Source organism: Poecilia latipinna, unplaced genomic scaffold (assembly GCF_001443285.1).
Source record: "Poecilia latipinna isolate Pla-1442-1.1 unplaced genomic scaffold, P_latipinna-1.0 Scaffold338, whole genome shotgun sequence".
NCBI lineage: Eukaryota > Metazoa > Chordata > Actinopteri > Cyprinodontiformes > Poeciliidae > Poecilia > Poecilia latipinna.
In genome coordinates this window covers 280,642-295,111 of record NW_015112954.1, presented here as the reverse complement: position 1 = coordinate 295,111, position 14,470 = coordinate 280,642, and the positions used below count along the sequence as shown (strand labels likewise).

Below are 14,470 nucleotides of genomic sequence, written 5' to 3'. Positions count from 1 at the left end.
ATAGGCTTGAGCGGCGCTTGGCTGCGAGGGCCGCTTGAGGCTCCGCGGAGCTTTAATAATATTTTTGCCACTGATCAACCCCCAACAAAATGGCGCCCAACATTATGGTTTCCAACGTTATGGCGCCCAACTTGGGGTGGTTCTGTCGGTTTTTCTGGTCATCTGTGGTTAATTTTTAAATCCATTAATGTTTGTTCTTAAGCTAAGGGTGCTTTCACCTCTGATGGTCCACTAGATTTGGTTTCACTGGGAACCAAAGTTGCAACACTAGTTACATTTTAAGCTGCTGCAGTTCTCTTTCACACCAACCAAACCCTTTGAAAAACCTGTTCCCCTCCTCGCCCGTGAGGGCGCTGCACCGACAACCACTGAAGGAAACAACATAAAAACCTCTGAAGAAGACACTGAGCACAACTTCCTTCATGAAATGTAAATAAAAATGGAGTGATGTCAGATTTTAGTGGTTGTAGTATTTCCTTTTTATCTTTGGTCAAAGGCCACAAGTCATTATTCCTCCTAGTGCTGGTCTTATCATTTGTTTTGGTTGTATTTACCCAGAATCCCCTGCACTGTAGTCAATTTCCTGCTTTTGGAGCCGTCTCTGGTCTGCTTGGTGTTCACATATCAGTATAAACCACACCAGAGTTCACTTTAACTGAACCAACACCGAGGTTTGTAGGAGAAACAGATTCGCTTCTTTGGTCCGATTGAGCATTCACACCTCCCCAAATGAACTGGACTTTCTGGGGGTCCAAAATCCAAATCCAAACGGTCTGGATTTGGATTAAAGTGGACTGAACAGCACAGGTGGGAAAATACCCTTAAGGTTCATTAACACCAGCCCTGTTAAGTCCGCTCTAATCCAACTGGAGTCCGTCTAGAAAGTTTGGTTTGTTTGAGGTGTGAATGCGTTATTGAATTCTGATCCACCTACAAATCTAGGTTTCAATTCGATTGAAGTGAACTCTGGTTCGGTTTGAATGCATATGTGAACCCCAAGCGGATCGGAGACCGTTCCAAAAGCAGGAAGTGGACTACCGCGCAGGGCATTCTGGGTAAAAACAACCAAAACCAATCCACTAAGCTCGTGCTAGCGGGAGAAATAGCTAGTGTTCTTTTATCTAAGACAAAAGAGAACTTAGATTTTAGATTCTAGCACCTGTAGGTGCTAAAATCTGATGTCACTGCATCTTTGTTTCTATTTGGTGAAGAAGGAAGTTTTGCTCAGTGTCTTCAGAGGCTTTCATGTTTTCTTCTGGTTCTTGGTGCAGCGCCCTCACAGGCCAGGAGGGGAACAGGTTGCTCAAAGGGTTTGGTTGGTTTGATTCAGAGCAGAGAGAAAGAGAATCACAGCAGCTGCAGGTGGAGCAGATGATGTAACTTTGGTCCAAACCAAATCTACCGGACTGTCAGGTGGAAGTCATGGTAACCTGAGGTGAGCAAAAAAGGTCCAGAATGTTTACAAGCAATTTAGTCCTTTAATTTAGCGCCAACTAAACATGTGAACCAGACACCAACTTCAGTGCTGTTAGCCATTAGCTATAGCTAATACTAGCATACAGGCCACTTATGACACTTAACAACCTCACTTGGTTTGTGAATCTTCCTGCAGACTCTGATCAGAGCTCTTAGGCGAGGAGGTCGACCTTCCTGCAGGTCATCCTGAGTCCCGGAATAAAAGCGGCGCTCCTGACCAACCGTAGCTCCTCATGCAGCGCTGTCACATCTTAAAGCCTGCAATCCAATTATCACACAACACATGATGATGAACTCAGTCTGAGGAAACAGCCTGAGATGCAGTCAGCGGCTGGTTTCAGCAGCAGACGAGTTTTATTCCTCATTATGCTGAGAAGCAAAATAAAATGTTCTGTTTTACATTCAAAACAAATATAATTGGGTGCAAACCGCTCAGCTAAGCAGATTTTAATTCATTGGGTTCAACAATAAACTCTCCAGAATAATGAGTGACAAAATCAATTTTACTGAAAACAAAGCAGATGTTTTCTGTCTGACTTTTGATTGCTCATAACATTGAGGACGAGCTGTAGTCTAGTCTTTGTTTCTACACAGCTCCGTTGAGATCTGGACTTTGACTAGGCCACTGCAACACCTTGATTCTTTTGTTATTTCAGTGTTTCTCTTGTTGACTTAATCATTATCGTTCTGTCGATAATCCAGTCTGGTGCATCTGGCCAAATTGATGGGCCTCAAATTTGTCTCTTTTGGCCCACTCAAAGAAAAAATAAAAAATGAAATTACAAAAATAAACAGATACAAGAATAAAGTCAACATAATACAATAAATTATTAGTAATAAGAGAATAAAGTCATAAAATTACAGAAATGAACTCAGAAAGGAATACATTAAAAATAAAACAAGAATAAAGTCAAAGAAATAATAGAAATAAAGTTGTAATTACAAGAATAAAGTCGTACAAGAATAAGGTCAAAATAATACAAAAATAAAATCTTAAAATTACGTGAATAAAGCTAAAATAACACAAGATTAAAGTCATAATAATTTAGAATCAAGGTCATAAAATTATGGGAATAAAGTCAAACAGTAGTGTTGCAGTGTTACGTATTTATCATAATACTTTTTTATCTCATTTCTTTATATATTTTTTTATTTTCTTTGCCTAGCCCTAATAATTGTAATCTTCTCATCTGTAAAATCAGACCTAACTCTTTGAATCCGACCAGATTCCCACCATCCGGCTCTCTTAACCTGCGGTTCTCCTCTTCGCCCTGCAGGCTGCTTCCTGTTCTGCTGGACGCCGTTCTTCGTGGTGCACACGATGCGAGCATTGTGCCTGACGTGCAACATCCCCGACGCGCTGATGAGCACCGTCACCTGGCTCGGCTACGTCAACAGTGCCCTCAATCCCATCATCTACACCATGTTCAACACAGAGTTCAAGAAGTTCTTCAAGAAATGTTTCCGCAGCTGCTGCTGACAGTGGATTGCTGCCTCCGCAGACTGAAACACCAGAGGAGGTTTGGGTTCACAACATCAGACTGGGACGTTTCCAGTTCGCGAGCCGAACTGGAAAGAAGAGAAAGAACATTTTTGTTAAAGTTCTGATTTCATTTGAGGTTTTTATGGATTTTATGTAAAATACTAATGGACTTTGTTTGGTCTGAAATAAAGATTTATTTGACCAGTTCAGACCTTTTGTGGGAGGATGCTGTCCATCCGCCTATAGCTGGATCTGCTAGCTACAGTCCTGGATAAGAAGATTTATAAGGAGACTGAAGAACACAACAGGTCTGGAAAGATTATCCAATAGCAAAACCTTTGGTGGGCACTGCTAGCTAAAAAGCTAGCTGTGATAATGCTAATGCATTAATTAGGAACTTTAGTTCTGCTAACACTAAATCACTAACCATAAACTTTAGTTCTGCTAACACTAAATCACTAACCATAAACTTTAGTTCTGCTAATTCTAAATCACTAACCATAAACTTTGTTTTTATTTTTGTTTGCATGGCTCCAGTAGCCTGTTGTACTAAAGTGCTACACCAACATGGTGTTTAGCAAAAACTAATGCTAAAGTGCTAGGATGCTAAGTTTTGTGTGAAACCGAATCACAGCAGCGGGAAATGTAAATGTTCCAATTTTGGTCTGAAATCAAACCGATTCTGTGATTATTGTGTTATAATTGGGTTATTATAGTTTTGGGTTATTCATCATAGTTTAATGTTCTTTTGTTTGTCTACTCAGTTAGTTTTAATGAATTTTAGAGTGCATTTGCTAGTTTTTATTAGTTATTACTAGCTAAATATTTAGTTTCAGTTTAGTTTTTATTAGTTATAGCAGTAGTTTTTTTCATACTTTGGTATTATTTTAGGTGTAGCAAGGTTTTGACAACACACGAGAGCAGATTTTTATTTCTGAGAGAAAACTGTAAAATACTTAAAGCTTATGAAGAAACTGAGAGCAGTTCTGGTTCACCAACAGCGATGCTTTTTGATAGATGCTACATTAAATGAGACGAGTTCTGAATAGAAACCCAGCTGAGACGTGTAAATTGGACACCAGAGGACACACACTGGGTGTTATTAAATATTAAGCAGAAATGTCTTCTGCTCCAATCTGCAGCTCTGCAGCAGGAAGGTTAGAGAAGACGTCAGAGAGGAAGCAGCGTTCCAGACTTTGATGAGGGAGAAACAGGTGTTGGCTCTCAACAAAACACCAACATCTGTGAACTCAACTTGTTCCAGAGTTGTTTATCTGGAAAAACAAACATCATTGTTACCAGAACCAGAACTAATCAAGGTGAGGCAGCGTTCAGTTTTTAATCTCTTCAGCTGAAACAAACAGCTTTTAAAGGTGTTGTGTGTTTTCCAGTCATAGTGAAACTTTATATCACAATCAAGTAACAATGCATATGTAGCATTGTTATAAAAATGCTACATATGTCAAATATGACTTAAAAGGAATTTGACTTCCTGATATAACGCCTTAACCCAACCACTGCCAACGGCTCCAACAGCTGCAACTGAGGCTCAAACTGGTGATTATCCTCACATCCAAAGAGCATTTGCTGTTAGATACATGAAGAATAACCTCTCAGTCTGCTGACTCTCATCTAACCTCCATCTGTCGCAGTCGAATACTTCAGATGGTGACTGATTGGTGAGCAGAGAGCTGTCTGCTGTTTCTGCTGTTTCATGCATCATTACATGATGCTAAATTTGCTCAGTGGACGAATGACTTCCTGTGAGCAGATGTGAGCAGGATATAAATGGCGGAGCTGGAGAGGCGATAAATGGCGACGCTGGACACCTTTTCAGCTCTGAATGTCTTTATGTTTGCTTAGTCAGCAAGATGAGGCAGAAACAGAGGAGTTCATCCCTACAAGACACAACTAGACTTTCCTTTGCAATCTATTCCTGTTTATTTAAATAGTTCTGCACCTGAGTCATTGTGAATTGTGAAATGTCCTCATTTGGAAAACCTTATTTCTCAAAAACAGATCTATCTATTCCTTCAGAATTTGTTTTAGACCTTAAGGCAGAGAAAATGTTTTATTATCCAGAATCTACTTCACAGTTGGATTCTGCTGCTGTGTAACAAAACAAAGCAGAAAAATCCTATGGAAGCTCAGAAAGGCCTGCCAAAAAATAAAATTAATAAAAAGTAAGCACATAAATTATTTTTGTTACAACGTTAGAAGTTATCTAAGACAGACGAAGAGTGCCAGGCGAAGAAAGAAAAATAAATTACAAGAATAAAGTCATATGACAAAAAGTCTAAAATATTATTAGAATAAATTTGTAGTAACACATTTAAAAACTCATAATATTATGAGAGTAATATAATGTTACAAGACCAAAGTTACACAACAAAAAGTCATATTGGGAGGTTAGTTGTGATAGTATGAGAAAAAAGTCGTAATGTTCCAAAAATAGATATAAGACCAAATGTTATATGAAAGTAAAATCATAACATTATGAGAGCCAGCAGCCATTGTACAGTGGCTAGTGGCTAGCAGTAAAGCTAGCTGATTAAAACGTGCTGTAGTTTTGCTTGGGTTGCTAGGTAACAGGCAGAGTTCTGCTTGGGTTGCTAGGTAACAGGCAGAGTTCTGCTTGGGTTGCTAGGTAACGAGCAGTAAAGCCTGCTGATTTCAGCAGTTTCAAAAGCAGGAAGTTTTTGAAACAGCTAATTTTCCAAACACCAAAAAAACATTAAATTATTGCCAAAATGTGCTTGGGTGTGTTTTTTCAGAAGCAGTTGAGACCCAAAATGGAAGTATAAAAGTGTGCAAAATTTTAATTTTGGTTGCCTTTAAATAACTTAAATAACTGAAGGTCACGTAGTTACTTGATTGTGCTATGAAATGGCACTCTGTGTCTGGTAAATAGATGCAACTGCATCAGTTATAACATTGAAACACTTTAAACACAAACCCCTCAGTAACCAAAGCATACAAACAAAACCAAAATTAAAACATAAAATATTGTAAAACTATTAATGATAATCAGCTGATTTCAATCAAAACAAACCATGTGAAAAGTGAGACAGATAATGAATAATAACCAAAATGCTTTAAAGTTTTTCCTCCACAAAGAACATCAACACAGACAGAAAAGATTTCACTTAAACTACATTACCTGTTATTTTCAAAGCAGCTCCTTGAAATGCATTTTACTCCAGACGGGACAGGAAAGGGCGATCAGTGTGAGGATTTGATTTAAGAATCAGTAGGAGGCGCTGAAGTCCATCTGATCTGTAATGATCTTCAACACAGCAACCTATAAAAACCTGACAGAGCTCAGAGTCTGAGCAGACATCAGAAAACCTGTTCAGGTTCAAATAAAAAGATCAATTCAGATCTCTGCGGTTTATCCCAGTCCCAGAGTATTAATTACCTCCCAACTCTCAGTTTTATTTTATTATTATTTATTATTAGCATTTTCTTACAGATGACAACAAATTTACTAGAAACGTCACAGTCACTTCTTCTACTCATTTAAATCCTTTAGCAAAGAATGAAGGTGCAACGCCCCCTGTTGGCACCTAAAGCCAAATTAACAGTAAATCCATGTTGTCTGCAGGAAAAAACACCAGAAGTTTTAATAAAATAGAGAAACACTGGAGATAAATATCCACTTTGTGTTTGCATAGATGGTGGTGTTATTGCTGCAGTCCAGCTAGTGGTTACAGGAAATTAGAAAAGCTGTGGTTTGAACTCACATCAAAAATTATTTAAAAATTTGTAGCACAATCCATTTGTTGGGTTTTAAGGCAATATTTTTAGGAGGAAGGTGTGTTCACACCATCCCTGTTTGTTTTAACCGAACAGCAGTGTGTTTGTGTAGAAAGTTTGGTTCATTTGGTGAGGTGTGAATGATTAATCAAACCAAAAACTTAACTCCGGTCCACCTAACTTTATTGTCACAATCTTAGGTTTCTTTTCTTGGTGTAGCCCTAACACTCCATTGTAGGTTTAAGCATTAAATGCCAATAAATTTGGTGTAAAACTGTTTAAATTTTACCTCTTTGTTTAAATAAAATGAAGCCTGAGGAAGCGTGAGCTTCTCTTCTACATTTCAGCATTTCTTTCCCACCAGTTCAGTTGAAATCAAGATGTGTAACAGCTGCATTACTGCATGGTATTCCTTCACAATGAAGGTTTAAAAAAGGTGAGAGGTCTTTTGTTTCTCTGCAGGATTTCTGGTAATGGACCCGTCACCGTGGCAACGAAATGAAATGGAAATCAGAGCTTTCGCAATTGTGTTAATGCTGGTTTATTTGAACGTTAAACAGAAATAAATTAGTACATGGGTGGTCCGTTTGATTGATCGGCTTCCACACTTCAGATCATTAATGCATCAGGAAATGTGATTGCAGCTGTTGGAAAACTCCTAAACATTCCCTCTGAGTCGCCTGCAGCTGCATGTAAAACCTTTAGGATCCATAATGTGGAAAACAACTGAAAAGGATAAACAGAGGAACAGAAATAAATCTAAGAACATTTTTAACTGTTTTGCTGATGTTTCATTGTATTTTTAGGATTTAAACATATTTATTGTATTAGTCAAGCTTGTATAAAAAGGCTACTCAACTGCTGCATAATTGATAACTTACCAATCATTTAATATCTAAAAATCACAAAAAGTAGAGACAAAGTACATTTTTAAGCCTATGAAACTTTAACAAAACCTGCAGGTGAGTGTCTAGTTTTTGGTTACTCACAGTGGGCAGAGTATCCAGGAAAACTTGGAAATATAAGTTTCAAAAGTCAAAAATCTGCAAGAAAAAAACAGAAAATTTGAAGTAGAAAATTTTCTACTTTTGAAATTTTCTGAGATTAGACATTTTTCTGAGTTTTTTTGGCAGAAATTTGCTCTTTTTTTCTATTTGCAATGGTCTTAAATGTGCCATCATATAATACTCTGTAAATTCTGATAAAAGATATTTTCAGTGCTGGGAGAAAACATCACCACATCGACGCATCGCTGGGAACAATTCATATTTTTCTGACTTGACAATCCAGATCTGCAGTTATTCTAGTAAATATCAGAACAGCTTTTATTTTCAGAAATCTGGTCATTTATTGTTTTACCTTTTACCGCAGGGGTCCCCAAAGTGGGTCCTGGAGGGCCGGCATCCTGCATGTTTTAGTTCTTTAACACACCTGGATCAAATGATGGCTCATCAGAGGCCTAAGAAGAACATTGACATGCTGAAAAGGTTGTTACTGTTGTTACAGGCAGGATGGCGGCCCTCCAGGACCCACTTTGGGGACCCCTGGTTTACGCTCCTCTGTGTTCCGGACAACATGGCTCCATGTTGGCCATTTCAGCTGCACTCTGGCTCCCTCTGCTGGCCGCTCTAAACTTTCCTGTTTGATTTCCATTTAAAGGGAAATTCATTCACAATAAAGTTCTGATTTAATAATTTTTAATGAGTTTTATTCGATTATAAAAACAAAAAAACTGATAAATTAGTCGAATTTCTTCGGAATGTCTTTTTTTAATATATGTGCACCAATTTTTGAGACTTGTTGCTACTTATTTGCTTCTTCAAAGGCCAGTTAGATAGATGCTACATTTATCTTTTACTTTAAAGATTAATCGTGTCATGGTGCAAATATTAAAATCATTTAAATTTTAATATACAATTAAATACTTTTTATTGACAGTTAAAGAATTATGGATGCACTTATTTAATAAAGAAATGACCATATAAAATCTAAAACTAAGTATTTACTTCGATACTCTTGGTATTCCAAATGGAAATATGTTTGAATAAAACTGCAAATTAAATTTCTGAAGGCCAAAACTAAATTAATAAAAAAGGAAAATACAGAATTAAATTTAGAAACATAAGCAGAAGAAAATTATAAACAGATACATTAAAAATATCGATAAAATAATTCATTTTAATATGAAGTTTTATTCAGTGATATTGGCAGATTTAGCCAATGAAGTTTAAATTGAATACCATCGTATATTGCAAAACAATAACCAATAGTAGGTTAAAAATGTAAGCATCTGACTTAATAAATAACAAAATGTTTAAAAATACAAACGTTCTCCGTGATGAAGGGGCCGGAACATTTTGATTTCAATTTTCTAATCACAAACAAATATTCAGTTACAGGAGCTGAAAGTTGCTTTTTTAAAGAAACCAGGAGAAAGAAACATCAAATAGAAATACACATTTCAGATGTAACTAAAAGTTAAAATGAGTTAAAATCTGCACATATTCAAGACTTAAAACTTTATTTGATCAGGTGTTATTACATAAAACAGTGATGGGAGTGAAATAGAAACACAGCAGCTGTTACCACAACAGCATACTAGCGCTACTGCAGACAGAAAAAATGAGTTAATTTCAGCCAAAAACACATAAATTTCATAAGTGGAAAATGTTCAACTTTTCAAACTTAGAAAATTATCGAAAATCAAAAATGTTCAGCTTTTAAACTCAGAAATGTCCATGTTTTTTTTCTAGAAAACTTCTAAAATTACTCTAAAAAATCAGTTTTTTCTTTTTGAGTAAATTTGTGACTTAAAACTCTGGAATTTTCCCTTTTTTTCCTCAAAGATGTGTAAGATTAATCTAAAAATTTCTGATTTTTTTCAAGCAAAAATTTTGACTTCAGAAATTTTGACTTCAGAAGTTTCCCTGTGTTTTCTAGAAAATTTCTAAAATTAACCTGAAAATGTTTAGTTTTTTGGGGGAAATTTACTCCTCTTATTATTATTATCCACAATGGTTCTCATACACCGTCGTACGTCACAGACTTTGATTTCTCATAAAACTGAGAGCAAACGAACCGAGTTCCGCTCAGTTTCTTCTGCTCTGAAAATCAGAGCAAAAGTCAGAAGAAGAATCAACAAATATCAACAAATCTAAAAACCCATAAAAATCATCAAACTTCCTGACTTCCGGCCGCCATTAGAGCGTCCAGCTCCTGAGTCCAGCCCAGAGCGTCGACCAGTTCCTTCACGCCGGTGACCACGTCACCCAGCTGCGTGACGTCATGAGGCCGCCGCCCCCACGCGAAAGGCCCCACCAGGTCCCGGTTGATGAGGAGGCGGGGCACGGAGCTGCGCACGGCTCCGGCCAGGCTGGCAAACGGCTCCACCTGCAGGACAGAAAACGGGGCTCTTCAGCGCTAAAACCGGCCGCCCAAACGTCCTGCAGACAAGCTTCGGTTGCTAGGTAACGGCGCGGGAGATTTTTGAAACGGCTTAAAATAAAACCCACCACACCTTCAGAATTAAGTTTTTATCATTATCTTTTAATGTGCTAAAACAATGTACAGCATGATAAATTAAACCAAGCTCAATCCATTTTCATGATTTATTGTTTTTCTCTTTCAACCAAAAACTGGATGACTAAAGTCTTCAGTTCAACACTTTGGTCTCAATTAACCCTTTTTTTTAAGGACAATTTTGTTTGCAGAGACTTTCTAATTCATTTTATTTGTTGTTTCTGTTGTTTTGTTGATTTATTTTGGATATTTTAAATGTCTTCCAGTTCCAGTGGAAATGTTTATTAGGACTTAAATATTATTGATCTCTAAGAGAGTGTCATTGCATTATTATGCCATTACAATTTACTTTATAATGGTTTCAAAACAACAATATTATTGTTTATCACAATAACTTCTGGGACAATTTATCATCCATATATGTAGCTTATGTTATACATCAGTGTTTGAAATGGATATAAATATCATGAAACGTTGACATTTACTTTGTTTAAAAAATAAAGTCTGTTTGTCTGTGGCATTGGCTACTGTGTGCTGTGCTGCTTTCAGGAGTGAAGAAAAACTAGAGATGACAGTCTGAAGTAGAGGAAGAGAAAAAACTAAGAGTTTCTACAGAGGGAAGGGTCCAGGAAACTGGATCATTACTGTCAGGCTAATTCATTTTACAAACCACCACTTCACAAATGTCTCTTAAAAGATGTGGACCGAAGAAAACAAAGTGTCAGCATGTTTGGTTGCTATGACGCTTACCTCCAGCGACGTTCCCATGACGATCAGCAGGTCGGCCAGCGGGAAATCCGTCAGGTACTTGAAGAAACTCAGAGGAAGTTCCTCCCCAAAAAACACGATGTCAGGCTTCACCACGCCCTTACAGGTGGGACACCGAGGGACGGCCCCGCTCATCACCTCTGGCTGAAAACATGACAGGCTGGTTCATACCTACCAAGATGGCTGCCAGCTACAAGGTTCCCAGAAGTGTAGCGTAACATGAGAAGTATGTATTAGCAGGTTTTTAGCATTTTGCTAATTTCATTCCAACTCGGCAAAATTTGGATTTTGGTAAATGTGGTGTATTTCCAATAATATTCACTGTTCCATTTAAGTCAAATCAATTAAATTCATAAAGTGAAGACTTTGTGACTCACTCTGAGCTCCTCGCCATCATATTTCCGCAGGCAGGAGGTGCAGGTGGCCGTTGCAAACGTGCCGTGCGCCTCCACCAGCATCTCCGGAGGAACTCCTGCAACTTGATCCACACACAGCGGAGAGCAAACATTAAAACACAACAACACCCATCCGGACTGCAGGGAGGTTTGGAAATACCTACGTCTCTCCAGCCCGTCGATGTTCTGCGTGTACATCCGCAGCAGCTGGCCCTTCTGGTGAAGCAGACGGACAAAGTAGTGTGTCAGGTTGGGCTGGTAGTTACCCGGGTACAGCTCTTTGGCCAGGGCGAAGAAGGGATTTGGGTTTCGATGGAAGAATCCGATCTCGAAGATGGCCTCAGCGTACGGCAGGTCGTACTGCTGCAGGTTGTCATACAAGCCGCTGCCTGGAGACCTGCAGGTCCAGAAAACAAACATGGGACATTTTTGTTTATTATATATGTAAATAGTCTTAATTTAAATGTGACTCATGCAAAATTGTGTGTTTATGCTGATGTTTTCTATTGTTCTGGTCTCTCACTAACAGTGCTTTTAAGCATCCATCCATTCAGGCATTATCTTACACGCACATCCCTATTGAGGTCGCAAGGGGTGCTGGTTGCTTTTATTCATTTACAGTCAAATCTTTATCAACTTAAGCTTGTTTTAGGCTGTCTTACCACCTGATAGTCCGGTACATTCGGTTTGATTGGGAACCAAATTTGCAACATTTGCTACATTTTCAGCTGCTGCGGTTCACTTTCATGCTGGACTGAGTCAAACGAACCAAACTAATTGGAAAACCTGTTCCCTTCCTCGCCTGTGGAGGCACTGCACCAAAAACCACTGAAGGAAACGACACAAAAACCTCTGGAGACACTGAGAGCAACTTTGTTCTTCACCAAATGTAAACAAAAATGGAGGCGTCAGATTTTAGCAGTTGGAGGATTTCTCTTTTGTCATTTCTTCTGCTAGTGCTAGACTAGCATGTTTGTTTTGGTTGTATTTACCCAGAATGCCTTGCACTGTAATCCACACCCTGCTTCTGTAGCAGTATCTGGTCCGGTTGGCGTTCACATATGCACTCAAACCACACCAGAGTTCACTTCAACCGAACCCAGACTGAGGTTTGTAGGCGGACCAGAGTTCACTTTTTTGGTCCGATTTCAAACATTCTAGGCAAACAAACTGGAATTGGATTAAAGCAGACTAAACAGGGCTGATGTGAATGCTCCTTTAAGTACAAATAAATCAAAGATGATGCTGCTTTCTAATTGGAGATTTGAAAGAAAGGATTTTCCAGTCATTGCTACAACTGAAGATCTGAAAATTGAAAAAGTGTCACTGTATGAATATTTAGGATTTTTAATTGATGATTCTTTGTCTTTTACTTCCCACATTCAACAGCTGGCAAAGAAGCTGAGATTAAAATTGGAATTTTATTTCAGGATTAGCTCCTGTCTACTAATCAGAGGCGGGTATTTGCACCTGAAATCTGGGATGCCACTCGGAGTGCTGATCCCGGCTCCGGCCATCACCACCACCCTTTTGCAGCGCCGCTCTCGGATGTTTTCGGCGACATCCTGCAGAGTCTGTGGCTGAACGGATTCACCTCCACCACCAAACAGTCCTCTTATTATTATCCTCTGGAGAAACGACTCCTGTCTGAGAAGAACTGAACATTTGTATCAGCAAAAACTTCACTGAAAAACAAGAAACAAAGACCAAGCAGAGTTATTTCATTCTTATTACATCTGAATGTCACGTTTAAGTCAAATCATTAATACCTTCAGCTGAAAAAAAGTTTTTGTAACTGATTTAAACTGTTTTCCAGCCCAGGAAACGGAAGGAAACATGTAGCTCAGGTATATAATACTGTTCATCTTAAATTCAAAGTTGGGTAGTAACTTAATTTAAAACTCATAAAATGTACTTTTATGAGTTTTTTATAACTACGCTGCAAATTATACTTTAACTTGAGGAACTTTATTGCTTTACTCTCACTTGAGTAAAATTTCTGGATACTCTATGACTGTGAGTAACTTCACTGAATGAACAACAATCTTGTCTGAATCAAAAATTCACCAAATATTGAAACACACCTGCAGTTTTTGGAAAATTTTCATAAGTTTTATATATATATATATATAAAGATGGAAAATGTTTCTTTTATCTGATGTTATTTTGTAAAATGAATTATTATTTTGGCCCTTAAAATACCAAGATTTCCAAATATCTTTATATAACGGTAAGTCTGATGAAGGGATTCTTAAATATTAAATGATTAATGATTTTACCAGTTTCTCAGTATCTTTTTACTCTTGAGTAATTTAATTTGACTTTAACTTCAGTAAAAATATGTTGAAGTAGTTCTACTATTACTTGAGTACAATTTTTGAGTATTTTACTCAAATCCTGGTTTATTTATAAAAACATATGTCACCTCAGCAGGAGAAGTACCTGAACAAAGATACTGAACTTTCAATTGGACTCAACCTACTGGGACCTGCAAAGAAAAACAGCGCAATGTCATGCATTATTATTATTATTATTATTATTATTATTATTATTACCAGTTCTGGTGGGTGGAAGAGTTTAGCTGTCAGTCCACTAACCTTTTGTACGGATCGTCCTGGCTGCTACTGAACTCAACCTGCGGTCCAAACAACACAGTCTGACAGTTAAAGACAAGCCAGCCATCCCGCAGGATCGGTTCGGATCCGGTTCTGTTGGTTTATGAAGACCGACACCACCTAACAACTCTTAAAATCACGTCAACGTGAGGGAAGTTGTCAGTTTTCCTGCTAAAATATTTGCTGCTGTCCTTTCTTGAATGCTACGTTCATGGTAACTCGGAATTAGCAGGTTCAACAAGACCCAATTAAGTTTGTTTGGGTACGTCAGTGGTGTCTTGTGTCAGGTTTAGATTTATCCGTGGTTTAACACACATAAAGCAAACATGTGGTTACTTATCATGTTTCTGTAGATCGTAATAACATTGAACCAGTTAGGTTATACACTTATTTTTGATGAACGGACGGCTGATAGGACCCTAAATCTTATTTCCCACACACCTTTGCGACTTGCAGCT

The 14,470-nt window shown here is 38.0% G+C and overlaps 2 protein-coding genes across 6 annotated transcripts in view; one reads left to right on the top strand and one right to left on the bottom strand.

The window, feature by feature from the left end:
* Window positions 1-3,168, top strand: part of drd4b (dopamine receptor D4b) — a 17,225-nt gene extending 14,057 nt beyond the window's left edge. Inside the window, exon 4 of one of the 2 annotated variants that reach the window (XM_015035545.1) lies at window positions 2,754-3,168. In XM_015035545.1, the coding sequence (XP_014891031.1) occupies window positions 2,754-2,956 (203 nt within the window). In that variant the 3' untranslated portion in view covers window positions 2,957-3,168. Of the gene's footprint in view, window positions 1-1,612; window positions 2,244-2,753 lie in introns of those variants that run through there. The other variant, XM_015035546.1, reaches the window with a different exon arrangement.
* A 6,518-nt stretch (window positions 3,169-9,686) lies between these two features.
* On the bottom strand, window positions 9,687-14,352 carry sirt3 (sirtuin 3). 4 transcript variants are annotated; one of them, XM_015035548.1, is made up of 7 exons: window positions 13,995-14,352; window positions 13,840-13,885; window positions 12,868-13,044; window positions 11,562-11,794; window positions 11,380-11,480; window positions 10,985-11,146; window positions 9,687-10,105 (listed from the first exon to the last, which is right to left on the bottom strand). In XM_015035548.1, the coding sequence occupies exons 1-7, from the start codon at window positions 14,077-14,079 to the stop codon at window positions 9,890-9,892; spliced, it is 1,020 nt and encodes a 339-aa protein (XP_014891034.1). In that variant the 5' UTR covers window positions 14,080-14,352; the 3' UTR covers window positions 9,687-9,889. The 4 variants fall into 4 exon arrangements, with proteins under 4 accessions (XP_014891034.1, XP_014891035.1, XP_014891036.1 ...); XM_015035549.1 differs by having other exon boundaries at window positions 13,823-13,885; window positions 13,953-14,085; XM_015035550.1 differs by having other exon boundaries at window positions 13,823-13,885; window positions 13,995-14,033.
* Between the last annotated feature and the right edge of the window lie 118 nt (window positions 14,353-14,470).

Bases quoted from the DNA above. Each gene is read 5' to 3' on its own strand.
- sirt3 (XM_015035548.1), bottom strand. From the start codon at position 14,079: ATGGCTGGCTTGTCTTTAACTGTCAGACTGTGTTGTTTGGACCGCAGG. The intron at 13,886-13,994 runs GTTAGTGGACTG...TTTTCTTTGCAG, and splicing joins CAGGACGATCCGTACAAAAG to GTCCCAGTAGGTTGAGTCCA. The intron at 10,106-10,984 runs GTAAGCGTCATA...TCTGTCCTGCAG, and splicing joins TCATGGGAACGTCGCTGGAG to GTGGAGCCGTTTGCCAGCCT.